Below are 27,286 nucleotides of genomic sequence, written 5' to 3'. Positions count from 1 at the left end.
GATTCATCATCCATTGCTCTACCGCAGCTTTCACTATTGACCGATTATTTTCAATGTAAAGTGTAACAATTTTAGTCCGCTTTTTTTAACGCGAAATGATCCATTACTAAAATGGCATAGACTGAAGTTTCAGAAACTGTGCTATTTATCAAAATCGGCTCAAAATTGACAGTGAGTTATTCAACTTTAAAGTAGGATACATCCTGATGGCGCACCCTGTAGACATTTGCTTTTTACACAAAACACTGGAACAACAAAAGTATGGAGAGAACAAGACACACAGAGAGAAAGAGAGAGAGAGAAAACAAGGGGAGCAATAATGTCATGTCATGCAGGTAGCAAGCAGGCAATTAGCTTTGCAGAGTCTCCACTTATGTGAGGTTAATGCATATGTATCCACGACGTGGTCCTGGGTCCTGGGTCTATAGCGCCCAGTGCACCTCGTACCGAACAGCCAACACAGATTCTTCTCCTTCTACCACCTTCCTCCATTAATTTGCTCCATCATCCCTCTCCACTCCGCAAAAAAACAACCCCCCTGGAAGCAAACTGTAGCTGTAGCTGTTGAGCATCAGATGCGAACAGATGTACCTCGCCAACGGGCGCTAGATGAGCGTGTACATAGTCGCCTTCTAGCGCCTCACATGAAGCGAGTGGACCCCCACCCCCCCCCCCCCCCTTTCCATCCCTTTCTGTCGCGTACTCGACAACACCATCGGTTCCCCACCAAAAACCAACACCCCACCCGCGGGGTTGAGCTCGCATCCGCATTCTTGCCTCCAGTATCAATTAATGCTCCCTCCTCTTCCTCCTCCCACCCCTATTACAGCGGACCCCGCCCGACCAACCCTATCGAACAACTTGTTCCAATAACCATAATCCACCATCGAATCCCAAATCGCGCACACCACACACACCCCCCCCCCCTCCCTCCACCCCTGTCACCTGTCCTTTGTTGTTCAATCGATTTTTACATTCACCGACCTACCACCAATTTCCCGCCCGGGTTTCCCGGTGGCCCAAACGCTGGGGCTGGTAATTCTCAACCTCAACGCCTACCGCCGCCGCCACCGCCACCGAGGTTTATGGTATTAATGTTCATTTCGGGTGGACTGCTGCTAGCTTGCGTGCGCTCGCGTGTGGGTGTTTTTTTGTTTTTTTTTTTTATTGTTGTTGTGACTGTTGTCCCGCTGCGATCTGCGCCCCTTTTACCGCCTGTTTTGTTGCTTCACGGAGATCCTTACACTAAAAAGGGGAAAGGGCGGGGGGGGGGGATTTGTTGTTTGAGGCGCACCCAGTGGGAGGGGGTGGGGGGGGGGGGGAGCGGTGAAACACCTTGCAATCCGCGTGGCGCCCAATGCGAGGGCAGCTGGCTGATTGGCTTGGTGTCGCGCTTTCACTCGCGTCGCACTGGTTATTCGAATCCAGGGAAGGCAAGTGGCCCACCCCGGGCAGGGGGGGGGTGGGTGAGTCGCGGTTGCCGGAGCGTTAAGTAGCTTCCGCGCCGTCCTAAGCTCATGTTTAAAAATGTATTACAAACATGATCCCGCGCCGGGTGGGGGGGAGGGGGTTTAAGATGGCACGCAAGGAGTGCCAAGGGGTGATTTTTCACCTAGGATGAGGGGATGAGGGTGCCCCCGGGAGGGGGTGAATGAATCTTCAAGAAGTCATGACGACGACGACTCGAAAGGATCGTGGAAAAGATCCCTGAGTTGAGGGCGAGTGGGTGGGGGGGTGGCATCCATCCATCTTCCGGATCGTCACTCTCCGGCACTTTCGACACTTGACACACACACACACACACACGGGTGCGCGCGCAGAGACATACAAACACACATATCGGTAGCCCCGAAGCATTCCCTTTTTGGCTGCCAGGAAATTGGTGCCATTACGCTCATTGTGGTAGCCCCCGGTGGAAGACGGGGGTTGACCCAACAAGGGACGGAGAACCCCCCACCCCCGTGAACAGGGTGGCGGGTATACCTGACCCGGGTGAGCGGAGCAGCGTCCCGCAATCCGTATCCGGCGAGTAACCGGCCTCATCCCCCCGTTTCTGGTGGTGGGGGGATGATGGTATGGGGTGGTGAAATAATTTGGAAAGTATTTTGGGCAAACGGAAGCGCATCTCGTGGTGTGAGGAGGTAGGGAAGGGGAGTGAAAAAGAGGGGATGATGGTTAAGGACAAAAGGCGAGTTAAGCAGCAGCAGCAGCAGCCCTGATACTGCCGAATATGCAAAACACCGGCACTTCCATTTTCCCCCTTTTTCCCAACACATACGCACACACACACACACACATTTACGCAGATCGAGCGAAATCGAGGGTGGTGACCGGGGGGTGATGAGGGGGTGGGACAGGCGGGTTAACAGTAACATAGATACATATGTTCCCAAATGCGTGTGCCAGTGCTGGTACTGCTGGTGCTGTTGAGCAGGCGATAGCATCATCACCAACCAACCAACCCGCCTGCCAGCCTGCCAGCCAGCCAGCCAGCCAGCAACCCCTTTTTGGTGGTCCTCGCCGCCGCGTCGGTGGCCCCGGATTTACTCGTTTTAATGATGCCAAACCTGGTGGTGGTGGTGGTGGTGGTGACCAGGGGATGCTGCGCAGTGGTTGCGAGTTGGAGGGTGTGGGGGGGGGGGTGGGTTTCGGAAAATTTTCATTAAACAACTCGCTCGCGCCCGGCATCGGCATCAACTCTCGGCCTCGTATATCTCACATACACAACACAACACCCACCCACCCCTTCCTCTGTTACCCCTTTCCCCTTCCCTCTCATCGGTATGCTGTCTGCCAGCCAGCCAGCCAGCTAGCCAGCCAGCCAGCCAGCCAGCCGATCCGATATGTAACGCTTGGAGCCACACTTAAAACAACACACACCACCGGCTGTAATAATGCGTGCGTGCGTGCGTGCGTGCGTGCGTGCGTGCGTGCATGAGTGAGTGCACAGCACACCACACACACGCGTGTGCACACATTCACCCGGGCGCTAATAGAATTTGAGGTGTAAATAATGTTTGCGCGGCGCGAGTTCGGTCTCGTGTCTCGCAGGGTGGCCCGGAACACGATGGCGCACGAACCACGCACCCCCGCACCCCTGCACCACGCCAATAAAATTGTTTACCTCGGTATCCCCGACCCCCGAGAGGGGGGGGGCTGGCATCCATCCCGTTGCCAAGCGATCGGGCACATCGTCGATTATTAAAAGGCTGTTCTTCTCCAATGGTGGCTCTTAATGAGCGACTCTTGGCTTGCTCCTAGCGTATGTGTTGTTTTTTGCATTTTGTGCACCGGAAAATCGTCACCATCGACGCCAGAGCGAGTGTTACGGGGTGGTTGTTGTTTGAGGAGATGGAGGGCATCGAAGTCTCCTGCGTTCGGCGGTTCGCTGCCTTGGTGCACGATCCAATCCAACAGCAAGAGAGAGAAAGAGGGAGAGAGAGAGAGAGAAAGAGGAAAAGAGAGAGAGAGAGAGACAGAGAGAGAGAGCGGGTAATTTTTTATTTTTATTTTGCGACGAAACTGTTTAACTTTTCGTTTTCTTTTTAACCTGAATGGCATATTAAATTACAATTAAAGAACATTTCGCTACCTTTTTTTGTGGGGGGGTGGGGGGGAGGAACATCTGTCAACAACTTCATCCATGGCATCAAATTTAGAAATGCGTGACTACGCAAAATGAATTCTTTGCGGTGCCCTTTGGTAGCTGCATGGTTGGGGCTTCTGAAATGTACCACTCGATGTGCATTTCTTCGATCATAAGTGAATCCAGGTAGCCCCGTTGAATGTTTGTTGATTTTCCTATTTTTCCCTGTTTTTGGCAGCGTTTAGAAGATCGAAAAGTTGTTCTACAGACTTTTTTGTTTTTTAAACTGTCAACCATTTTTGGACAAAAATTCAACGGTACTACCGGGGCAAATAGTGTACCGGTTATTGTGTGTTCACAACTTCCAATCGATCCATCGGTCCATTAGGTTTTTGTATGATATGATTGGCACCGACATTGAACGAAATTTCTGCTTTGAAAAAATGCGCTTCAAACGTACCGTTACATTGCGCTATGTTTGTCTTGATCTTTGTCAGGTTGGCCTCGATCGATCCCCCATTTTCACTCAATGTTTCTAGAAGTGTTCAGCATTCATGGAAAAATACCTTAGAACCCTCCTCGGTGATTTGTGGCCAAAACAAGGATCATTTTTGACGATTTTTTGTGACGTAACCAATCAACTTTTTTTTCAAACGAATAGCAAATTAAACTGTAACTTTTGAAGAATATTTGGTTCTATTTTGGGGAAGATTGAATAAAAACTACATCCATGGCAACACATTTAGGCAGTCGTATCTTCGAAAAGATACTTTTTACGGTGCCCGTCGTAGCTCCGTGATGGGTCGTCAGAAAAATACAAATCGATACTCGTTTGAAAGATGATATGTTTATCTAGGTAGTCCCGTTGAGTTTTTGTTGGTATTTCCAGTTTTCGATTTTTGGCAGATTTTAGAAGTTGGAAACGAGATGCTTTTTGCGATTCTGCCATAAAAAACGAATTTTACAGATTTGTTTTAAAAGAAGTATCAACAATTTTCATAAAATCTTGATGGGACTACTTGGCCAAGAGTGTACAGATTATGTGTTAAAAATTTCAAACCAAGCGGTTCAGTAGTTTTTACGGTACGATGGGCACCGACTTTGAAAATATTGGTTTTTGGGGAAACGCTCTGCGTAACATACGAAACGCGGATTTTCAAAAATCTATAGCGTTGTCAGTTTTGCTTCGATTAATCGAAAAATTTTACACAATATTCTTGAAAGGATCAGCATTCAGGGAAAAATGTTAAAAATATGTGTCACAAAACAAAATTAAATACCGAAGCCCCAAGCGAGGATCATCGAAAGGATGGAAACGTCACAGGGCACGCTGTCTCTCTATCTCTCTCTTTCGTCTCTCTTTCTCTCGTCTCTCTCCCGTCTCTGTATCTATCTTTAAATAGCCGGTTTGGGTTGTGGTGTCCCACCAAACGTAGCCAGTGCCTGAAGGTGCTGATGCTCAAGATGGCCCCTAAAGCCCTCCTAAAGCCAGGCAGTTACTGCTGCTAATCAGCTACTAATCCCCACCGGGATTCCACCAAACACACTCACAGCGTCGAAGGTAGAGGTGTAAGGCTCGCACTCGCACTTATGACGCACCAAAACTCAACGCAACGCAACATAACCTTCAACGTTTTTCTCCCCCTTCCGTCGCACAGGCAAGAGCTTCACGCTTACCATCACTATATCAACAAGTCCGCCGCAGGTCGCCACCTACAACAAGGCCATCAAGGTGACGGTGGATGGACCGCGGGAACCGAGATCGAAAACAAGTAAGTATGCCCACCCGCCCACCCGCTCCACGCTCATCCCTTTCCACACGCATCCTTCCGTTTCCGTCACCCCTTTTTTCGAGACACAGCCGGATCCCAGATCTGCGTAGGGGTTATGCATTCGTTCCCGAAAAACACACAGCGCAACCCTTGCGTACGGTGGCGATGGATGCGGACGTGTCCATCTTACACACATATACACACCGGCAAGTCCCCTTTCTGCCCGTCTCCCGTGGCTAGTTTGGCTAGTTTTGTGGCTAATTCCTTTCCGTAATAAACCCTTCCCGGTGCAAAGGGGGGACCACTGCAGGCAGTGCAGGTGCAGATGCAGCTCTCTCTCTCTCTCTTTCTCTCTTTCTCTTTCTCTGTTTCGAGCGCATTATCGAGCCCATCGAGTTCTGCAGCTGCAGGAATGTGCAGTGTGCAGTGTGCAATAGAAACAACATTTAGCAACGAGCCGTGGCACAGAGGGGAAGTTGAGCCAAACGTTGGCCAAAACTCTCGGAGCATGAATTTTGTTTTGAGGTTTCATATTTTGCCTTGCTAATAATTTTAAAATATTCTACACATTACAGCACTATTATTAGTTATTATTATTGCTTATTATTATTATTATTAGTTATTATTTTTTGCTGTGAAGCAGCAAGGATACAAATAGCTGCAATAGCTTCGCGTCATTCTTGTCAAAAAAAAAGTATTTATAGCCAAGATAGGAGCCTGTTTTTTGGCACGCACGAACCTCTACGCAGTTAGTAGACTATTTTGCAGTGTTCTTTATGCTTTGAAGTTTAAAAAAAATCACATTTCTTTTTGAAAACCCTAACCCTTCCCAAACTCACATGAAAAAGTGAAAATTTCTACTCCAGTTCTCTCTAGAGGCCGGCAATGCCCGCGCAAAAAGCAGCAGATAGCATTTGAAAGAGAGTAAGGTCTCTATTATATAAAACCAGTTGAAGTTGTTCCTCCTGGTTCCTCTTTACCGATTTTTCGATGTTTTAGCGAAATGTGGGGTTTTTCATAATTTATCGTATAATTGCTGCATTTGCGTTTTATTCTCCAGCTGGCTTTCATGGCGATATTTGTGACAGATACTTAAAAAATGCCCCAAGAAGGTTTTGAACGACATACTTCAACTATGCTGAGCAGAAAATAGCTCAGTTTTTTAGTGACTATCTGAAGCTAGACAAAATGAAGGAAAGGAAGATTCTGAGATTGAAAGCAAATTTCAAGCATAGATGGATCCACTATCAACTGGATGATTTCAAGGTTGCCAATGACATATTGTTGCAATCTAGAAAACATTTCAATTTTTTTGGTGAGGCAAACGCTGTAAATGTGCGACCCCCAAGAGAAATTACAGAAAATAGAAGAAATTATCACTACAAACAACAATTACAACGTTTCCTTGCTCATGTGTGCTGGAATTGCTAGAAAACATTAGTTTTTTACGGTTCTACATCGAATATCAATCAAATTTATAACGAATAACACGCCTGCTAAGGCTTTTGGCCAGGTTTTTGACACAAATACCCCTCTGTGCGTGGGGCAGTTGCATCCCCTCCTGGTGGGAACTGAGTTGCCGCTGGTAGACGCACGGAGAGCGCATAAATCACTTAATTGAATCGTAGAAACGCGTTTGCAAGGTTTCCGCTTAGTCACGGGACCAAATAGCTACGTATGGGTATGGGACAAGGGTGTGTGTGTGCCTGTGTGTGTGTGTGTGTGTGTGTGTGTGTGTGTGTGTGTGTGTGGGTTGACGAAGGGTGGGACTGCGAACAGCAGTCGGATTTAGCCGAGATTTGTTGGCACATTTTCACACTACATCACAACGGATTCGATTAGACTTCCTTCTTCCCCCCACTCCCCCTTGGGATTAGCCAAGTAGGAGGCGAATGATGACGATGATGATGATGATGAGCAGCGATGGATCCGAATGCATCACCCCGGCCACCCACCCCCAAAAAAAAAACCCCTTTTCACCTCTCTAGCCACCCCCTACAGCTCCCAATTCACGATCATTAACTAAAAAAAAAATAATAACAACAACAATCACACGCGCACTGCAAACACATACAAAAATACACACAAAGAAGCAGAAAGAAAGAAAGAAAAAAAAACCCTATTGCTCTACTGGCGAGGCCAGCAATGTAACTCTCTGAAAGCATCTTTCGTAGGACAGCAGCAGCAGTTCCACTTCGCCTTCGGCCAGCGCCCGTTCCACTTCCCGACCGATCCACTGTCCAGCTTCCGGATGCCACCACTAGGTAATTGTCAGAGTAAGTGCGTGAAATCGTGAGTGGCGCGCGTGCGTTTGCGTGTATGTGTGTGTTAATGTTGTGTTCGTGCGCGTTGCGTATTGGAAGGTGCCACTGTTGAGCCCGAGAGTGAGCTCGAGGGTGCTGCGGAAATCATCTGCTGGGTGTGTCTGGGACCAGCGGCCGACAGGCAATTGACAGTTGGTAGTTTTCATTGAAAGTTGGACATTACAAAACAATCAACCCACCCAGGAACCGTTCATCCGCGAGCACCGGATGGGAAACCATCCAGCTGGCCGATGAAAGAACTTTTGCGAAACTAGAGAATAGAGGAAACCCGTCGCTGTAAATCTTTCTTCGAGTGTGCGAAAGTAATCAGGCCTCGATGGTCGCTTGGTCGGCTCGGTCCTTGCCCATTCTGCAACTAAATTGCTACACAAGAGCAAGTTCCGTGGACCGTGGAACATGTAGCATTCGTGGAGAAATGAAACAATACACAATCATTATCATGCATTGCATTGCGTTGCCTTGATGGATTTGAGGCCACATGAGATGGCCTCGCGCAATGAAGATAACAAGCGTTAAGCGGTGACCCTTTTTACGGCCCTCCTCACACCTAGCACTCTCGGATTAGCAGGACTCTGGCATCGACTTGCAAGAGCAGTGATGGTCCCGGTTTACGCTTCGTTAGTGTTTTGCGAAGAAGGTGATTGAAGCAGGGCTAACCCACAAGCCAAGACCAGGCGAGAGGAAATCTTTTGCCAGTTGACGCGCCAAGTGCTCCTCCTCCAAGTCCATCCAGTGCCAAGTGATGGAATATTTTGAAGAAAAAACAATGCCATAGCATTCGGTGCTCCCAAAAATGCTGCTTCTGTCGCGTGGTGTGGTGACTTGTTGCAACCTTGCAACTGCTACCAGAGGTCACTTGTATGACCAACGTTTCAGGTTTTTTTTTCTCTCCTTTTCTACTGACAGTGCCTTAAAGTAATCTCAAAAACTGGGTACATGATTGCACATTTTTAATGTACTAGTGCAATACGTTAATTTTGTTCTGTGACACATATTTTGGACATTTTTCCTTGAATAGTGATCTTTTCAAGAGTATGGTGTAAAAGTTTTGGATCAATCGAAGCAAAACTGACCGAGTTACAGATTTTTGAAAATCCGCGCTTCCTACAAGGCTCCATGCAGCTCGCTACTTTGAAGAGCGTTTCCCAAAAGTCGGTGCCCATCGTACCGTAAAAACTACTGGGCCGATTGATTCGAAATTTTTATAAACTAATCGGTACACTTTTTGCCAGGTAGTCCCGTCGATATTTCATGAAAATTGTTGATACTTTTTTCTAAACAAATCTTTAAAAATCGTGTCTTTAGGCAAAATGACAAAAAGCATCACTTTTTCAACTTCAAAAATCTGCCATAAATCGAAAAATTAAAATACCAACAAAAACTTGACGGGGCTACCTAGATAAACTTATAATCTTTCAAACGAGTATCGATTTGTATTTTTTTGATGACCCATCACGCTGCTACGATGGGCAGCGTAGAAAATATCTTTTCGAAGACACGACTGCCTAAATGTGATGCCATAGATGAAGTTTTTATTAAATCTTTCCCAAAATAGAGCCAAATATTCTTGAAATATTGTTGTTTAATATGCCATTCAGTTAAAAGAATAAAGCTGAATGGTTACGTCACAAAAATTCGTCATAAATGATCCTAGTTTTGGGGCTGAAAAAGTCCAGTTTGCGAGGAAGAATAAAAAACCTTTTTTCATTTGAAGAAACCAGATACTGAAAATTATCCTTTACTAATTTAAGCTGATGGTGAATATACTTTGACTAAAAAAAATGCAAATGCTGGCTTCAAAGGTTTCGAAGCGGAGATTTTAACGTTACAGGCAGAGAAGGTTCGGGTGCACCAAAAGAATGAGAAAATGCAGTTTTGAACGGTTTCGTGCATTAACAACCTCCGGAAACTGTTCAAACTATTGAAGGAACTAGTTTGTTGAACCAAAAAATCGGAAAAACTAAGTTAAAAACCTAATATATAAAAAACCCTTTAAACACCAACTACACATCAAATAGCCACAGAAAAATGATCGTTGTAAGCCTCTGGTGGACATGCAGAGGGTGATAAAATATCTTTCCCTATTATTGACAAATCAATGTCGCACTGGTAACCATTTCTTCGTCATTTCTCTTCATTATTACTTCGTTGGGATGTATGACAAAAATGATCTGACCCTTGCTTGCTTTACAAATACCAGAACTGAGCTGTGCGGAAGTGAAGCTAATGTTTTGCTATTATTCATTCGAATACCACTGTATGGTACACATGTTCATGCACACTGGCAATTTTGGGGACCCAAGGTGTGCTAATCTAAATGTACAGCCATCAAGCACCGAACCTGGATAGCTTTGGTCGCTGATTTAGGTTGACGGTGAACGAAACAAGCAAGCAGCAGCTGCTGGCGCATTACTCCATCCATTAAAAATCGCAACTCTCTCTTTTTTTCTCTCTCTCTCTCTCTCTCTCCCCTCGCATTTCGATCCATGGCATTCCAGCAAGAAATCCAAACGATCCAAAAAAACGCCAAAATCAAATCGAACCAAAAAGAAAATCAGGAAAACGCCAACCACCAGGCTCCTCCATCACAATATTAACTAATACATATTTTAAAACATAACATTATACCTGTAACTGTAACTCTCTTCACTTTTCCACCCATGGTATGGCAGCGACAAAATAACGATCTGTCCAGAAAAACGCCAAAAACAAATCGAACCAACAAAAAAAATAATGCGTCAACCACCAGGCTCCTCCATCTTGGAACAAGCACGCGGCCGGCAGCGAAAACCACAAACGCGCGGCCGCGATTGCTCGAAAAGAAAGAAAGAACAAACAGTGGGGGGGGGGGGGGGGGGGCGGGGGTGGTATGGAAAATGGTGCTCGCTCACTCACGCGCCCTCAACCGACGGCAAAAAGAAAACAGGTTTTTCTCCTTCCTTCTCGCCCGCCCACCCCCTGCCACCCATCCGCAAAAGTCTGAAGCGCGCGCGCGAGGGGGGTGGGGGTGGTGACAAACTGCGAACACGTCGTTGGTCTCGAGGGCGGCGAACCAGAAGAAGAAGCAGAAGAAAAAAAGATCGCGCACCCACAAAACTCTCCCCAGTGCTCAGGGGTTGGGAAGGGGGGGGGGGGGCGTCTTCGGGCGGGGGTGGAAAATTCAGGGGCGGTGGCTAAACCGAAAGGCTACCGGAAACCGAAGAAACAGGGCACGCGATGGTCTTTCGGTTTCGGTTTCGTTCGGTCGGTTCGGTTCGGTTGATTTGGGCTTGGCCCATTCTGGGGTGGTTCCGGTCCGGGGTGGGCAGCGTGTTTGGCAACTGCAAACGGGCAAAGACAAGTTTTGGGGCACGCGCACCAGCTCGGTGGCGGTGGCGTCGCTTACTAAGAACGGCCCGGGGGCTTTCTTAAGGCGCCCGTGGGCGTGGCCAACGACCCCATCACTACCTACCCCCTTGCGCTACCCCTTGCGGCAGTGACGGGGTTGGGGAATGGTTAAAAGGGGTTAGTTTTGGGGCCTCGAACATCGATCGGTCTGCCGTTGGCTCCGTGGCGAAGACATCCATCTTGAAATGTCTCGCCGCCGCAAGGGTGGACCCCTATACCATCCCTTTTTTTTTCTCTCTCTCTCTCTCTCTCTCTCTCTCTCCCTCACGGACCCACGGACTGGCTGGCTTTTCCTGCATTTTTTCCCCCCCCATTTTTTGCCATTCCTGTTTCATCTTCAGCAAACTTCTGCGGCCAAAGAGTTATGCGCTGGACCACCGATCCACCGGGACCGGTGCTAGATGGAAAATGCTAACCCTCATCTCATTCCCCCTTTTTTATCGTATCCTTTTGCTGCCCTCCCCCCCTTCCTTGCATGCAAGCTTTGGTTTAATTTAATTCATTCCATCAGTGTGAGCTGCGGACGAGTTAAAGGGGGCGCGCGCTCCGTTCCTGCCTGCTTGCCTGCCATGCTGTTCTTTCTGTTCTCGGCCACGTGCCCCTTCCTTTCTTCTCCTTCCTTTGGGAAGCTGGAATGCTTATTAGTGATTTTTAGCTCGTTTTTAAACCTGTTCCAGCGTCCGGTTTCCAGAATGTCGATAATTTTTCAATAACAACCTCCTACACCTTCCTACGCTTCTCGGGTTCCTCGGTTTCCTAAGCACCGGATCGGTTTGGGTTTTTGGCATCCTTGGCTTCCGAAGACTTGGTTCCCTTTCTTCCCGCGGGCCCATCTCTCGTCTGTGGCTCGTACGTACCGACGATCATTTGTACCGAGTCGATGGTGGTCTCGCGGTTACTGGGTTCAAAATTTTAAGGAAAAGTGTACCCTTTGCAGTCCTGATGAATGATGAATTTCATCGTCCATCGATCCATCGTGAGAAAGAGAGAGAGACAGAGAGAGAGAGAGACAAAGAGAGAGAGAGAGAAAGAGAAAGAGCGAGAGAGATCGCTGGGAAACAGATCACTCGATGGCTCTTCCATTCTTTCTCTCTCTCTCTCTCTCTCTCTCTCTCCCCCCCCCCCCCCTAACACTCCTTGGTCTTCTTAGCAGCTCGCTTGCCTTCTCTGCCAGGTTCGCAGAGAAAACTGGCCCACTGGCTGTAAGTACGCTGCGTGCGTTCTTTGAAATCCTCGCTGGCGAAGCAGCAGAAAAAAAAAACCTTCCAACAATCTCCTCCCCACAACGGCTTTTTCCACTGCACACACCGGCACACATCCGTGCGAAAGGTGGTGGTGGTGGCGATCGCTTTGCCTTTTCCGTTTCATTTAACTTCCGGGAGAGAACAAAGGGCACCGGGGGCCCCCTGGCATGAAAAAAAGGGTACAAAAGGCATTTAATGAGTAGAGATAGCTGCAGACCGGGAGCGCACCACGCGACCGAGAGAGAGAGAGAGAGAGAGAGAGAGAGAGCAGGCAAAAACGGGGACTGAGAAAGGTTTGAGGTTTTTTTCCAAAGCATTCTCCCGATCATCGTTTTCCCGGGGGGGGCGGGGTGGGGCCGGACCTTCATTACATCTATTCGCCACCTTTTTTTTCCTTTCATTTGCTACCTGCCAGCCAGCCGGCTAGCTAGGATCCGGATAATCCGGCGTAAGGTACCACCATCACCATCATCATGTGTGTGTTGGCACACACTTAAGCACATTGGAGGGAGGAGGGGACGAGAAGGTGTGCTCTGTCGCCCCCCCCCCCCCCCCCCCCCCGAACCACTTCCCTCCCCGGGAAAGGTTTGCTGCTCTCGAATCTGCCATAAATTACGATTGAAGTCGCCGTTGCCGTACCGTTAGCCGAGTGGGTGGCCCCACCCACACACATCGCGGGATCTGGCCTAGACCGGAATCATCCGACACACCCGGGAGCCGCGCTGGCTCCAGATTTGGCTGGCGGATGGAAAAGGGCGACCAGCAGGACTGGTGAACTGCTCAAGAGACAGACGTGGGAGGGGTTGCAGGTGGGGGGGGGGGGGGGGTAGTTGAAAAATTACATTTTCCCTTCCCAGAGACACACACGTACACGCACACGAGATTGCCGGGTTCATATCGGGTTCCTGTGAGCTTGTGTGCGTTTAAGAAAGGGGGTGGGAGGCGGGAACGGTCAATGGCAAGGCCAAGGCAAAGGGAAATTAAAACAAAAAGGGGCACAATACCAGACGACTGGCGCGATGGGCGAGATGATGACGATGCCGAGCGGGCTGGAACCCGGGGGCGGTGAGAGGGGGGTGAAAGGGGGAAGAAATTCTCCGGCAGGCAAAAAAGGGTTTCGCAACTCCCTACCTCTGAGGAGAAGGGGGGGGGGGGGAGGGAAGCGGGAAGAAATCAAGGCATGTGCATCCCTTCGGTTACTCGTTCGCCCCTCCCCCCCCCCCCTTCGGTTGACCATTGTTTTGATCCCACTGTCCGTGGCGGTGAAGGTGCAGGGGGGAAAGGTGAGGTTGGAAAGGATAGTTTCCTACCACCTGCACCGCCCGGCAGTGAAGAAGAAGCAGACTCACCCACTGGGCTGGGGCTGGGGTGCAAAAAGGGGGTGCAAATCTGCCAATCCAATCCAAGCGCGGCACAAGCTACCGTGGCTGCTCGTTTATGAAAGAATGATGAAAGTGACCAACCCCAGCGGATCCTCGGACCCGTCTGGAAGGGGTTGCGTGTTGGCCGGGGGGGGAGGGGGTGGGCTGGGGATCCCTTTCGAAGGATGCACAAGGGAGCAAGTTAAGGGCCGCGGTGCCGCTAAGGAGTCGCTTTTGCAAAGGCCCCGCTTCTGCCTGTGTCGTTGGTAGCGAGCAGGAAAACGAGGGTATTGGTAGAAGGGGATGAAATGGGGGTGCAGTGTTCCATTACGTGCCACGATCTACCCCCCGGTTACGATCCCCGCGTTGCAACTTTCAGCCAAACGAAATTTCGGTGGTCACCAACTCGTGCTGAGGAAGGGAAGGGTGCACGATAGGGGTGTGCACAACCGGGGGTGGGTGATAGGGGGTGGCCGCTATCCGGCGCTATTCCCCGGTGCCCAGTGCGGTTGCTACCGGTAGTTTATCACCAACAAGAGCACGGCCACCAACACTCCTCACTTCCTCCACCCCCCCTTAGGTTAAAAAAATTAGGCCAACCCCCGGCCGAAAGGGTGTATGTGTGATGCACACAGTTATCTATAGAACGCCACGCAAACCGCACCGCACCGCGTCATCCTTTGATTGCCCTAGCCGCAGCTTGCAATGCGTGTCAATAGCTCGCGACCAGTACCACCCAGACCCTCCCCTCCCCCCCCCCCCCCACTCATGTATCTCGTACATACTGCATCATCATCAACCACCACACCATGGGGCCGCGCCCGCCCATGTGCGGTTTCCACGCAGGGTTTCCACAGGGAGAAAACGCTTTTCCGCGGAAAAACCAACCACCCCAAGTTGCCAAGCCCGCCGGCCGTCCCCCCAACTCGCCACAAAAACAGAGCATTAAAAATGGCCGCAACGGAAAACCAATCATTGCCGGCCGGGGGGGGGGGGGGGGGGGGGGGATGGGGGTTTGGGGGTGGTTAGGAACATTGCTTGTTGGTATCGCTGCTGCTACTGCTGCATATTATCCACACTAACCGCTATATATATACACAGTGCAACCGACAGCCAGAAAGCAGCACACAAGGCCACAAAGCTTGGTGGACAGGTGGTGTAAATGGGTAGGGGGAAAAAAGGGTAGCGGAAGGAAAACTGCACCGTACTAGGAGTACAGTGGTGCAGGGTAAGGTGTAGCAAGGTGTGCTGCCAAAAACCCAAACCACAAAAACACTAACGCATCCATATATGTATAGCATGCAGGTGCAGTCCAGACTCCCCATGAAGGCCAATGCGGACAGTCACGGTGACAGCAATCGGATCCACAATGAGCCTGGCCCTCAGGGCAGTCGCTACTTCTTCGCCCTTCTTACTCTCTCTCTCTCTCTCTCACTCTCTCTCTTGGACTCTCTGGGTTGAAGTGTCCTCACCTTCGCCTTCCAAACCCAATTTACATTTTTACATTTTTCCCTGAATGCTTATTCTTTCAAGAATACAAAGGTTCATACAAAATGCGCAATGCAATTCTCGCTAGTTTGAAGCGCGTTGCCCAAAACGTCAACGTTTGCGAAGGCACATCGTGGCATAAAAACATTTCAGTACATCATCTGTACACTACTTGCCAGGTAGCCCTGTCCCGAGTTTTTATAACAAAAAAAAAAATAATGCTGTTTTAAAATCAATTATGTATAACTTTTGTTTTTTTATTAATCAACTTATGACCAATGAAATTATTGATTAGCATCACACTGCTACGATCGGCACCCGAATCAAAAGAGTTGTCCGTTGTAAGCGATGAACCCGGTTCGATCACTATATCACCTTAAAAAATGCTGCCAAAAAACGAAAAATTGGAAATTCAACAAAACAAACGCGACCTGGATAATCATATCATAATCAGGCGAAAGAATATTCATTTGCATATTTCAGATGACCGCGGTAACGCGGTTATGGTGGGCACCAAAAAAACGTACAGTTTTGTGGACAAGGCAACTGTAAAATTGATACCATGTATGAAGTTTTCAACATATATTCGCCAGAAAAAAAAAAACACCGCTAATATTCGGGAAAAGTTGTAGATTAATATGACATTCTGGTAAACAATTAAGGGGGGACTTCGGTATTGAATATTCTTTTGTGACACATGTTTTTACCTTTTTTCCCTGAAAGCTGATCCTTTCAAGAGTATTGTGTAAAAGTTTTGGATCAATCGAGGAAAAACTGACAAAGATACAGATCTTTGAAAACTCGCCTTACACATGCTCCATGCAGTTCCCTGCTTTGATGAGCGTTTCCCTAAAACCAACGTTTTCAAAGTCGGTGCCCATCGTACCGTAAAAACTACTGGGCCGATCGTTTTGAAATTTTTTACACATACTCTGTACACTTTTTGCCAAGTAGCCCTGTCGAGATATCATTAAAATTGTTGATACTTTTTTCTAAACAAATCTGTAAAGTTCGTTTAATATGGCAGAATCGCAAAAAGCATTACTTTTTCAACTTCAAAAGTCTGCCAAAAATCGAAAAATAGGAATATCAACACAAACTCTCGGGGGCTACCTGGATAAACTTATAATCTTTCTAACGAATATCGATGTGTATTTTTCTGATGATCCGTCACGCAGCTACGGTGGGCACCAGAAAAAGTATCTTTTCGAAGACACGACTGCCTAAATTTGATGCCATGGATTCATTTCTCAATAAATGTTGCTCAAAACAATACCAAATATTCGTCAAAAGATGCAGATTATTATGCCATTTACTTGAAAAAATACAGTTGAATGGTTACGTCACAAAAAATCGATCAAAAACGGGCCTTTTTTTGGCCCGAAAATACCGTAGTCCCCCCTTAAGTGAAAATGTTTCTTCCCTAAACAGTCTTCAAAAGTGAACCTTTAGCACACCCCCCCCCCCCCTCCCCCATCATGAACATGATGCAAGGGCTCTTCTCTGTCTCTGCGGTTCGTTATATCCACGTCAGTCTTTTCCACAACTTTGCCGCGTTGCGCGTCTAGATCACCTGATCGTCTATGTGTGAGAGTGTGCATTTGCGTGAGTGTGCGGTCGCGCCATGGATGTCTGTACCAAACTGGTTATATTGTATCGATCCCAACTATCCCTTTCCTCCTCTCTCTCTCTCTCTCTCTCTCTCGCTTTCTGTTCTCACATTAAAAACAAAAAACAACAACAACAGACATGTCACAGTTTGGTTTGAGCTCGACCAACTCACACTGGAGTTACAGCTCGACCGGCCCGTACTCCCCGTATCTCACCTCCTGCACCACACCGACCGCGTCGCAGTTCAACAATCCGGCCCTCGGATTCACCTGCAGCTCCGGTGAACAGAACGGTGGCCAGGACTTTTCGGCATCGGCCCGCGACTGCGTCACCAGTAAGTCGTCTTTCCCGCGTCTCGCTCTCTCTCTCTTTGGCGTCCGGGGAGTCCAATTGATGTTCATCTCTACGCTCTCTCTCTCTCTCTCTCTCTCTCTCTCTCTCTCTCTCTCTCTCTGTGTGTGTTTGCAGTGCTACCGGACTCGACGGCGGCCGATTTGGATCAGCATCTAAGCAGCCTGGTCGGTGTGACGCAGCAGGCCACCAACCACATGGTCCAGACGAACCTGATGGGCGGTAACGCCGGCAACGGGAACAGTGGTGGCAGCGGTGGTGGTGGAGGGGGTAACAACGGTAACAACGGACTCACCCCGCACATACCGACGCACCTGTCGAACGGGCTGATCGTACCGCGGTACGCACAGTCGGCCAGCACCAACAGCCACCCGGATGCGTACGGGCTGACCAGTAGCCAGAGTGGCCCGCGCAGCCTCAGCGATTCGTCCCAGGCCGAGTCGCCCGTCCAGGACGATCTGCTGTCGTCGAACACGCCGAACCTGGGCGGCAGTGGCCCATCCTCGACCACCGGTGGTGGTGGTGGCGCGGGAGGCGGAGGAGGAGGAGGAGGAGGAGCAAGCAGTGGGAGTGGTGGGAGTGGTGGGGGTGCCAGTGGCACCGGGAGTGCCACCGGTGGCCATCATCAGAATTTCACCAGCATCGTGATGAACCAGAGCGGCGGCGGTGGTGGTGGCGGCGTTGGTGGTGGTTCAGCGAACGGCGGCTCAGCGGCTGCGACGGCTGCAGGCACGGTGGTGTCCGGTGGCGGTGGCTCCAACTATGGCGGCTCGAACGGGACGGGCAGCTGCAACGGGTCCCCGCTGTACCCGGTGCTACCGGCCAGTCTGCTCTACTCGCAGCTCTACACGGCCGCCAACCAGTCGGTGGGGGGCTTCGGTCACACGGCGGTCAACCACCATCACCACCACATCCAGTCGCCGCACCCGGGGGCGGCTGCGGCGGCGGCTGCGGCCGCCGTCGCCACCGGCGGCAACGTGGGGCAGAGCAGTGCGACGGCAGCGGTGGCGGCAACGGCGGCCGCCGCCGCCATGCACGTCGGCGAGCTGCAGAGCGTGATGGACCACCTGACGGCCAGCAACAACCAGGCGGCCGCGGTGGCGGCCGCCGCCCGTCACCATCACCATCATCATCACCATCACCATCAGAGCGGGAGCGGGATGATCGGCCACGGTGGGGGTGGTGGTGGTGGCCACGGTGGTGGCGGTGGTCACGCCCCTGACCTCTCCCTGATCGGTAACTGTGGGGCGATGGCCCGGGGCGCCCTGGATGAGCTCGGTGGCGGCGGCGGCGGCGGCGGCGGCGGCGGTGGCGGTCACCGTGGCGGCGGGGCTGGACTGGGCGGTGGCGGGGCGGGGTCGGGTGGGGTCGGCCGGCTCGGTATGGCACCGGGTGGGCCGGGTCAGGTAGGGCAGGCGGCCGACAATGGGAACTCGGTCTGGCGGCCCTACTGAAGCCGGACAGCGGCGGCCACGGTCTCCTCGTCCCTGGCGGCCTTCGGTTTCGGTACCGGTCCCAACACCCACACCACCACCGTCGAGTTTGATTGAGCTAGAAGGGGGGGGGGGGCAGGGTGTGGGAGGCCGCCGAAGGCGAATGGAAGAGGAGACCGTGGTGCTGCCGCGGACCGGCGAGCGTTCGGGCCACTTCACGTTCACTTTACCTAGTAGTAGCTGCTACCTGTGTGTGTATGTGTGTGTGTGTGCGTGTGTGTGCGTGTGATGCTGTGAAGGAAAAGCACGTGGTAGCAAAGGCGCAATGTTTTGCTTTTGTGTTCTCTTCCCCTCTACCCCCACTCTGTCTGTATATACAATAGCCCCGGTTGCTGTCTACTGTCCTACTCCACCATCAGACACTCGCGCACACATACACACACACACACACAGCGCGGCACTGGGTTCTGGATGGGATTGAACCGGGCGGCTACTTTAGACTTATCGTGTAGGAAAGAACAAGAAAAGAAAGGCGCTGTAGTAAACCACTGAAATCGAGCTACATACAAACACACACACACACATACACACGTATAAACACAACTCAGACTTGCATGTTTACGATTGTGAATGAAGGTTAGTGGAGGGCAGCGAGGGAACACTACCAGGGGCGGGGCACGGGAAGCACGAGCGCCGAAAGGAAAGCAGGTTTTGAGCGAAAGCTACTGGATGGATGGAGCAGCAAACAAAATCACGGTGTTACTCTAGATCGAAACCAAACATTCCTTCCCTTTTTGTCCCCCCCCACCCGCTATTCAGTAGTAGTGAACCGTGGTGAACCGTAGTGAACGCCAGCAGGGCACAACAAACATGCCAAACACAATGCAAAACCAATTAACTATTCAAAAGGTGTCTTTGATCGTCGTCGTTAAAGTGTAAAGTAGTAGACACGCGCGCGTAGCGGTGATATAGAATGGGAAAAGGGAAAAAGAGGAGAGAAGGGTCCCTCTCTCACACTTTCACTTTCTCTCTCTCTCTCTCCTGTTCTCTCTCTCTCTCTCTCTTTCTCTCTCTATCTCTCTCTATCTCTCTGGATACAGTACCGTAGAAGACTATGGCCGTACTTTCGCGTACTAATAGTAATGATATCCCTTCTCCTCACACCCTCCCACCCTCCCAAAAACCACCACCCATGCACACCCAGTTCCCATGGGCGCTCTGTCTCTGTCTGGCTCAGAACCCCCCTTTTTCCTCTCCATCCCTCCCTCCCTCCCTCCCTCCCTGCAACACACCCATCTTGCCTATTGATGGTTTATCAATAAAGAAAAAAAAAATACAAAGTAAACACACACTCACCTCAATTCTAGCGCAATTCGCAACAAGCGAATGAGTGCGTGCGAGTAACTAACCTGTAATCCGAATCCCAAAACACCATGCGGTTCGTTGTCTGCCGGCGATTCAAGTCTTTCTCGACGGTCGACGCGAACCTCCTGCGAACGTGTGGTGCCACAACAGTCAACGTGCAAAGATGCAGCAAAAGATAAGAAGCGAATGGCGATGTTCGGTGCTGGTGTTCGGTCGCGATTCCCGAAGCGGAAGAGGGACGGGGAAACAGGGAAAGGATAGTCCTTTTCCTCCTTTTTTTTTTTTTTTGGCCGTGTGATTGGGTTTGGCGATACTCCAACGCTGGCTTATAGTTTCGGGGGCTTTGTAGTGGAAATATAAGTGTCTAAATAATCCATTACATGTGCCAGCAGCGTAAAAATATCTCAAAAGGAAGCTAGAGAGAAGGAAAAGGAGTTATTCCGTACCAAGTACACCCCGGTTTACTCCTTCTCCCCCTCGCAGATAATTAAGTTTTCTACGCAATCTTGTACACAATGCCGCACAATATGGTGCCATCTCGCGTTACTTCGCTCGTTGACGCAGCAGAAGCTTTCACACTTCACATCGAGCAGTTTCAGCAGGGCGGTTGCTCGATGTGCCACACATTTTGAGCAACACGAACGCCCGAGCTTTTCACCACAGCACGCGCGTGTTGCATGCATTGCCGAAAACGAACAGAAAATAGAAGAATACGAGTAGCGCAATATTGAGCAAAATCTCTCTCAACACGCGTTCACGCGATGCGCAAGTTTCACATTGTAAAGCTTTCCTAACGTTAGAAAATTTGTGCGAATTGTACGAAAAAAGCTCACGCACCTCGCTCCCCGCCATCCCTGCGGGGTATTCCCGTCGCCGTGCAACACCCCGTAGCTCAGGACTACATATTCCCTTGAGTTCTTCTGGCCCCTTGTCCGGACTAGAAGTATGTAGGTCATCTTAGGGTTGTAATTGATTTGTTCCAGCGCCCAAACTATGAGAAGCCGGAGAAGGAACTGAGCATTTGTTTTGTTTTTTCGATAATGCTTTGATTTGGAAGCGAAATTTTTCTTTTTTTTTTCGTGTAATTTGTTCATGAAGTTTGGTAAAAAAAAAAAACATCGCTACTAAATTAGATAATTTTTGGGGTTTCCTATTGAACTTTCGGTGGTTAAATAACGGATTAAATGTACCCGAAACTTATTCAAAAAATCTTTAAGGGGGTTAGGGGGGAGAAAGAAAGGAGTTTTTACGGTAAACAAAAAAAAACCAAATGTCTCGCAAAAATTGCACACATCTTCACACATCATAATTGCTTCCAAATAGTTAAATATTTAAAAAAAAAAACACCTTAAAAATATGCAAAAATTGTCAAAAGATGCCAACATTTTCTAGTGTGGACGAGGGGTTGCGAAGTGAGTACCTCACGCCCGCGTGAGAGCCCACCGGCGCACTCACGCTCCCAGTCCACGGCCGTGCGCTCCCAGCGTGAGAGGAAGTCCGTTGAGTCCGTTAAGGAGCTCAAACAGTACAAAAAAAAAAAACTACTGGAAAATCAAGTGCATTTTGGGACCCCAAACACGGTGCAACACAGGACCCCCCACAGGTTTGGGGTACAGGTAAGTGTCCTGTAGCGCCACTGGCCCCGTCCAGAGGGAACCGCCAACTGGCCGAGTACCGGGGAGTGCGCGGTGGCGGACCGTGCCACTCGTTCCTGGGGCGGGAGCGCTCATTAACGTATACTGTTTGAAATGCCAACACCGAAAAACGATCGTTTCACCCCGCCAGCGCCAGCCAGTGCCAGCCAGCAATAATACGCAGTCCGTTCGCCGTACGCCCTGGTGCAGAAGTGATTTTTTGGGGGGCAGGTTCCGTGAAAATCCGTGTGTTTCTTGTGGCTTGGCTGTGGTGTGTGCGAAAATTTCAAGAAAGCCCAAACAGTAAAGAGGAGTTCGGGATTGCGGATCCCGTCGCCAGTAACGTCGAGCTGCTCGAGGTCTGCTCCTGCTTTCCGCGTGTTGGAGGAAAAGGTAATTATTCCTACAGTGCAGTGATTGAGTTTGTTGCTCCCGCGGGCTTGAGTGTCGGCGGCGTCACTGGACTAGCCTTACCACTAAGGCAAAAGTAAATCCACGTACTAACACTTTTCCTTTAACTGTCCATCGCGCATCCCCTGTCCTTGTTTTTTTTCTTTCTTTCTTCTTCCTTCTTCTTTTTCTTCTTCATCTTCTATGTGGCCTGTGGCCTCAAACTGGCAATTAGCATTATGTTCCCTTTCTCCTCGCTGCAAGTCGAGTACAGCAACTTCCACCGTTCATCGCAAATCATGTCGAACGCCCTGAGCATGAGCAACTCCGGCTTTCCGCACTCGTGGATCGTGTCGGGGCAGGACTTTTGCCCGATCACCTACTCCTCCATCCAGAGCCACAACTCGGCCGTCTCCAGCAACCTGGCGACGGTTGAACCCGGGTAAGCACACACACACTGGCACACACTGGCACACCCACTCACACAGGAAGCGCTTTCTTTTGTGCAATCAAATCTAACGTCTCCTAAATCGTCCCTGTGGCGGCTGCTGACCAATCAACAATCAAATCGAATCAATCAACCAACCAACCAACAAAACCTCCATCAACCTGCCGCCCGCCCGCCCGCCCACCCGCAATGGCAGGCTAATCGAGCTGCGGAAGGAAAAGTCCCGGGATGCGGCCCGGTCGCGGCGCGGCAAGGAAAACTACGAGTTCTACGAGCTGGCAAAGATGCTACCGCTACCGGCGGCCATCACCAGCCAGCTCGACAAGGCGTCCATCATCCGGCTGACGATCAGCTACCTGAAGCTGAAGGAGTTCAGCGAGAGTGGTGTGCCGTCGTGGTGCAAGGAACCGCTCGGTTTCCAGACCTACAGCAACGCACCGCAGTACTTCAACGAGATGTTCGAGACGCACCTCGGTACGCACATCCTGCAGTCGCTGGACGGGTTCGCCATCTCGACCGGTGTCGATGGGCGGTTCCTCTACATCTCCGAGACGGTGTCGATCTACCTCGGGCTGTCGCAGGTCGAGATGACGGGCAGCAGCATCTTCGACTACGTGCACAAGCACGACCACGCGGAGGTGGAGCAGCAGCTCGGCATCCGCAAGACGTCCGACTACTCGGCGTACGGTGGGTACGGGGACGAGCTGCCGCCCGAGAAACCCATGTCGGCCGGCGGCGGCGGCGCCCTCAAGCTGGACAAGCCGGACAGCAATGGGGCCAGCACCGCGCCGAAACCGCTCCTCCCCGGTGAAACGTTCGAGGGCGATGACCGGGCGTTCTGCATCCGCATGAAGTCGACGCTGACCAAGCGCGGCTGTCACTTCAAGTCGTCCGGCTATCGCGTCATCCTGCTGCTCTGCCATCTGCGGAAGCGGAACAACGCGGCGAACGATGATCAGCAACAGCAGCACCAGCACCAGCAGCACCAGCACCACAACAGTACTAGCGCCGACAAGCAGACGGTGATCGGGATGGTTGGGATTGGGATTGCGCTGCCACCGCCATCGCTGCACGAGATCAAGCTCGAGTCAGACATGTTCGTGTTCCGGACCAGCCTCGATCTCACCATCATCCACTGCGAGAACAGGTAGGTGTCTTCCTTCTCCCACCCCCACCCCCCCCCCCCTGTTTACTTTCGCCTTCCCCTCCTCACCCCCCCGGACACCACCACCACCACAAAAAAAACCTGTGAACCTTTGCCACCACGGTCATCTCACGGTCGATAGGATTTCCAGTTTCCTGGACTACAGCGCGGACGAGCTGAACGGGAAGAGCGTCTACAGTCTCTGCCATGGGCAGGACGCGCACAAGCTGAAGCGCAGCCACAGCGAACGTAAGTACCACCAACCCGCCCCCCCCCCTCCCCCCACTCACCGATTCGGTGGCTTATCACGTGGCTCTCAACGGTGCAGTGGCTACTGATAGCTCTCATCTCTCGCATATTGATCAAGTAAAGAAGATCGAAGTTCGCCGCTGTATAAGAAGGTGCCAGGAAAAATAGACCCCGTTTGGGCGTGTTGTGATTTGAGGTTTTTGGGTGGCGCTGTTTCTGTTCAAAATTGGAAACGGGACCAGCGATCTGCAACTATGCAAGGAAATATTAGCACTGACGTCTCAAGGGAAGGCAGAAAAATTGGCAAACAGATCCAGTAAACGTAACGAAAAATAAGTTCAATCACAAAGTACTACGAAAAGAGCAACGGCTGAGAAACACTGGAACACTGCACACATGCATTCGTGAATAATTGCTGCATTTTAAAGGATCGCAACATTTCCCCCGAATTGTTGCCTTCACTGTTGGGGCAGGTTGCTAAGGAATGATGAATTTTAACCATTAAATAGTTTCATTTGCAACGAGCTGGTACTTTTCCAGTAGAGAGTGTTGAATATATCAAGGCATTTTTTCAGTTGTACCTTAAATTCATTTATTTACAACAATCAAAATCCACTAACGGTCGAACTTTTGCCCCACCTTACTGAGTTTTGGTGGGTTTTCAAGAGCTCAAACTGACGTAGTACTGTTGTCGGTCAGACTTTTATTAAGACGGTATTTTCGAAGATTACGGTCAGACGGTATTTTCGAGCCAAAAAAAGGCACATTTTTGACGATTTTTTGTGACGTAACCATTCAACTTTATTCTTTCAAGTAAACGGCATACTAATCTACAACTTTTCAAGAATATTTGGTATTGTTTTGAGCAACATTCATTGACAAATTAATCAGTGGCATCCAATTTTGGTAGGTGTGTCGACGAAAAGGCACTTTTTACGGTGCCCATCGTAGCGACATGACGGGTCATTTGAAACAATACAAATTGATACTCGTTTGAAAGATTATAAGTTTATCTAGGTAGTCCCGGAAAGTTTTTGTTGATATTTCATGGTTTCGATTTTTGGCACATTTTTGAAGTTGAAAAAGTAATGCTTTTTGTGATTTTGCCGAAAACCACGACTTTTGGCGATTTGTTTTAAAAAAACATATCAACAATTTTCATGAAATCTCGACGGGGCTACCTGGGAAAGAGTGTACAGATTATGTGTTAAAAATTTCAAATCAATCGGCCCAGTAGTTTTTACGGTACAAAGGGCACCGACTTTGAAAACGTTGCTTTTAGGGAAACGCTCTTCAAAGTAGCGGGCTGCATGGAGCCTTGTATGGAACGCGGATTTTCAAAAATCTGTATCTTTGTCAGTTTTTCCTCGATTGATCCAAAACTTTTACACAATACTCTTGAAAGGATCAGCTTTCAGGGAAAAATGTTAAAAACAAGTGTCACAAATAAAAATGAAATACCGAAGTCCCCCCTTAGGTTATGGGCCATTTAATTTTTTAATTCAATTATGGGCCGGCAAATTTTTGAATTATTTAAACCTCCACATGGTGCAATTGGAAGTAACAGATGCCACCGAATCGGTTACGAGTGTAGAGCAATTTGGCTTTTTGTTTTTTAATTTTTCACCTAACTGCTCCGTTCGCTTCCCCACATCGCAGTGATACAGAAGGGCCAGGTGCTAACACCGTTCTACCGCATCCTGAACAAGAGCGCCGGCTACTTCTGGATCCAGTCGTGCTGCACGATGGTGTGCCAGACGAAGAACATGAGCGACCAGACGGTGATCTGCGTCAACTACATCATCACCAAGCCGGAGAAGGAGAACCTCATCCTCGACGTGTCGCAGATACCGGCACCGGCCGGTGGCGGCGGTGGTGGTGGAGGTGACTACCATCACCATCACGGCGGTGCCAACAAGCTGCCATCGCTGGGCCAGAAAAAGCCGTCGGCTGCGGCGGCGGCTGCAGCAGCGGCGGCAGCGGCGGCCGCTGCCGCCGTCGGTGACTACGAGCTGCAGGATGGTAAAGGGTTGTCGGGGGAGCTGGCGGCCGTTTCGGTCGGTCATCCCGGTGGCCAGCACCTGCACGGTGGCGGTGACGGGAACTCCTATCTCGACGGATCGGCCGCTGACCAGCACAAGGAGCTGCTGCTGGAGAAGGTCAAGGGAGGGAGCAGCGCCACCAGCTACGGACACGGCGGTCACAAGCTGGCGGGGGCCGGCGGGTTGGCCGGTCTCGGGCTCGGGCTGTTCGGTCAGGATGGCAAGGGTAAGGACCAGCACGAGCACGGTGAACACCACTACAAGGAGAAGGGGCTCGGGCTTGGGCACGGGGAGCGTGAAAAGGGTTGCAGCAACAGCAAGGTAAGCACCACCACCCACTGATACCTGCTAGACCACCTTCATCATGCTCTCCTTTTCTCTCTCTCTCTCTCTCTCTCTCTCTCTCTCTCTCTCCCCCCCCCCACCTATAGCACCAGCGACTGAAGAGTGGCAGCCCGGGAGCGGCCATGCTCGGATCACTGCCCACCGAGAGTAATGGCGGGGGACCCGGGGATAAGAAGTCATCCAGTGGCTCGTCCGGGGGTGGTGGTGGTGGTGGTAAGAAGGGCGTCAACAACCGTGCCAGCGTGATTCGGGTGCTGGCCAAATCCTCCAAGAAGGTGCTCCAGGAGTCGCACTAGTAGCACCCGCATCCCTCCTCTCCTTCCAGCTAGGCTCAGGAGTTCTCCCTCCCCTGGATTGGATGGGTTTTAGGTTAAGGATAGTTCGTTCCGCTGCAATAAACCAGATAAGCAACCAACCCCCTCCCACCCCCTCCCTTGCCCCCTTTCATCCCACTCCACCACCTTCCACGGGGTTCCACACAAAAGTGGTGGCGCGCAATATGGTGGGGGAAACAGGGGTGGGGAGGTAGTAGTATGGATAGGTTTAAGGTGGCCAACGGCAGTAGTAGTATTATCGTGTGAGCGCTTCCCCGTGTGTAGGAGTTACCGACGACGCGGCGTAACACATCCCGTGCCAAGCCAAACACCCTTCCTCAGAGATGCCAACGAGCGCACAGGAGAGAAGCGTAAATGCACTACGGAAGCAGTAGCAGCAGCAGCAGCAGCAGCAGCAGCTCCCTCTCCTTCAATTTGTTTTTATTATAATCATGTTATTTTTTTAAATATTCTACATGTAAGGAATACACATACACTAACAGCTATATCTGTATTGCTTTCATTAGGACACCAGTGAGATCCACTGGGTCAGCCATGCGTAGCTTAGTGTTGTGAGTAGACCCCCCCCCCCCCCCCCACCCCATTCCCTTTTTACCGAACCACAACCTCGGTTTAGCCAATAAATCTAATTATTAATTAATCCAATAAACAACGCAAAAAAAGAATTAACCCTCGATGTGTGTTGACCTGTTGATCCTTATTCAAAGGGGTTGCAATCGAAACGGGCGGACGGACTGACCTTTGACGTAACGTGATGGTGAACAAGTGACAATGACA

At 50.3% G+C, this 27,286-nt stretch overlaps 2 protein-coding genes across 5 annotated transcripts in view; both read left to right on the top strand.

Moving 5' to 3' along the window:
- The window catches only part of LOC126579877 (loricrin), a 28,344-nt gene extending 8,510 nt beyond the window's left edge, over window positions 1-19,834 (top strand). For both annotated transcript variants that reach the window (XM_050243569.1, XM_050243571.1), the window contains exons 3-6: window positions 5,245-5,358; window positions 7,533-7,634; window positions 16,910-17,107; window positions 17,242-19,834. In XM_050243569.1, the coding sequence (XP_050099526.1) occupies window positions 5,245-5,358; window positions 7,533-7,634; window positions 16,910-17,107; window positions 17,242-18,578 (1,751 nt within the window). In that variant the 3' untranslated portion in view covers window positions 18,579-19,834. The remainder of the gene's footprint in view (window positions 1-5,244; window positions 5,359-7,532; window positions 7,635-16,909; window positions 17,108-17,241) is intronic.
- A 1,658-nt stretch (window positions 19,835-21,492) lies between these two features.
- On the top strand, window positions 21,493-27,080 carry LOC126579876 (protein trachealess-like). 3 transcript variants are annotated; one of them, XM_050243568.1, is made up of 7 exons: window positions 21,493-21,538; window positions 21,708-21,949; window positions 22,221-22,388; window positions 22,591-23,541; window positions 23,681-23,787; window positions 25,447-26,150; window positions 26,261-27,080. In XM_050243568.1, the coding sequence occupies exons 3-7, from the start codon at window positions 22,246-22,248 to the stop codon at window positions 26,468-26,470; spliced, it is 2,115 nt and encodes a 704-aa protein (XP_050099525.1). In that variant the 5' UTR covers window positions 21,493-21,538; window positions 21,708-21,949; window positions 22,221-22,245; the 3' UTR covers window positions 26,471-27,080. The 3 variants fall into 3 exon arrangements, with proteins under 3 accessions (XP_050099525.1, XP_050099524.1, XP_050099523.1); XM_050243567.1 differs by having other exon boundaries at window positions 22,182-22,388; window positions 23,690-23,787; XM_050243566.1 differs by having other exon boundaries at window positions 22,182-22,388.
- The last annotated feature ends 206 nt before the right edge of the window (window positions 27,081-27,286 follow it).

The sequence above is a fragment of the Anopheles aquasalis genome, chromosome Y (genome assembly GCF_943734665.1).
Source record: "Anopheles aquasalis chromosome Y, idAnoAquaMG_Q_19, whole genome shotgun sequence".
Classification (NCBI taxonomy): domain Eukaryota; kingdom Metazoa; phylum Arthropoda; class Insecta; order Diptera; family Culicidae; genus Anopheles; species Anopheles aquasalis.
The sequence above is the reverse complement of the archived record's forward strand: the minus strand, read 5'-3'. Positions and strand labels throughout refer to the sequence as shown.

Coding starts and splice junctions, on each gene's coding strand:
- LOC126579876 (XM_050243566.1), top strand. CDS start 22,186: ATGTTCCCTTTCTCCTCGCTGCAAGTCGAGTACAGCAACTTCCACCGT. Junction 23,542..23,680: donor ATCATCCACTGCGAGAACAG/GTAGGTGTCTTC, acceptor CACGGTCGATAG/GATTTCCAGTTTCCTGGACT. Junction 26,151..26,260: donor AGGGTTGCAGCAACAGCAAG/GTAAGCACCACC, acceptor CCCCACCTATAG/CACCAGCGACTGAAGAGTGG.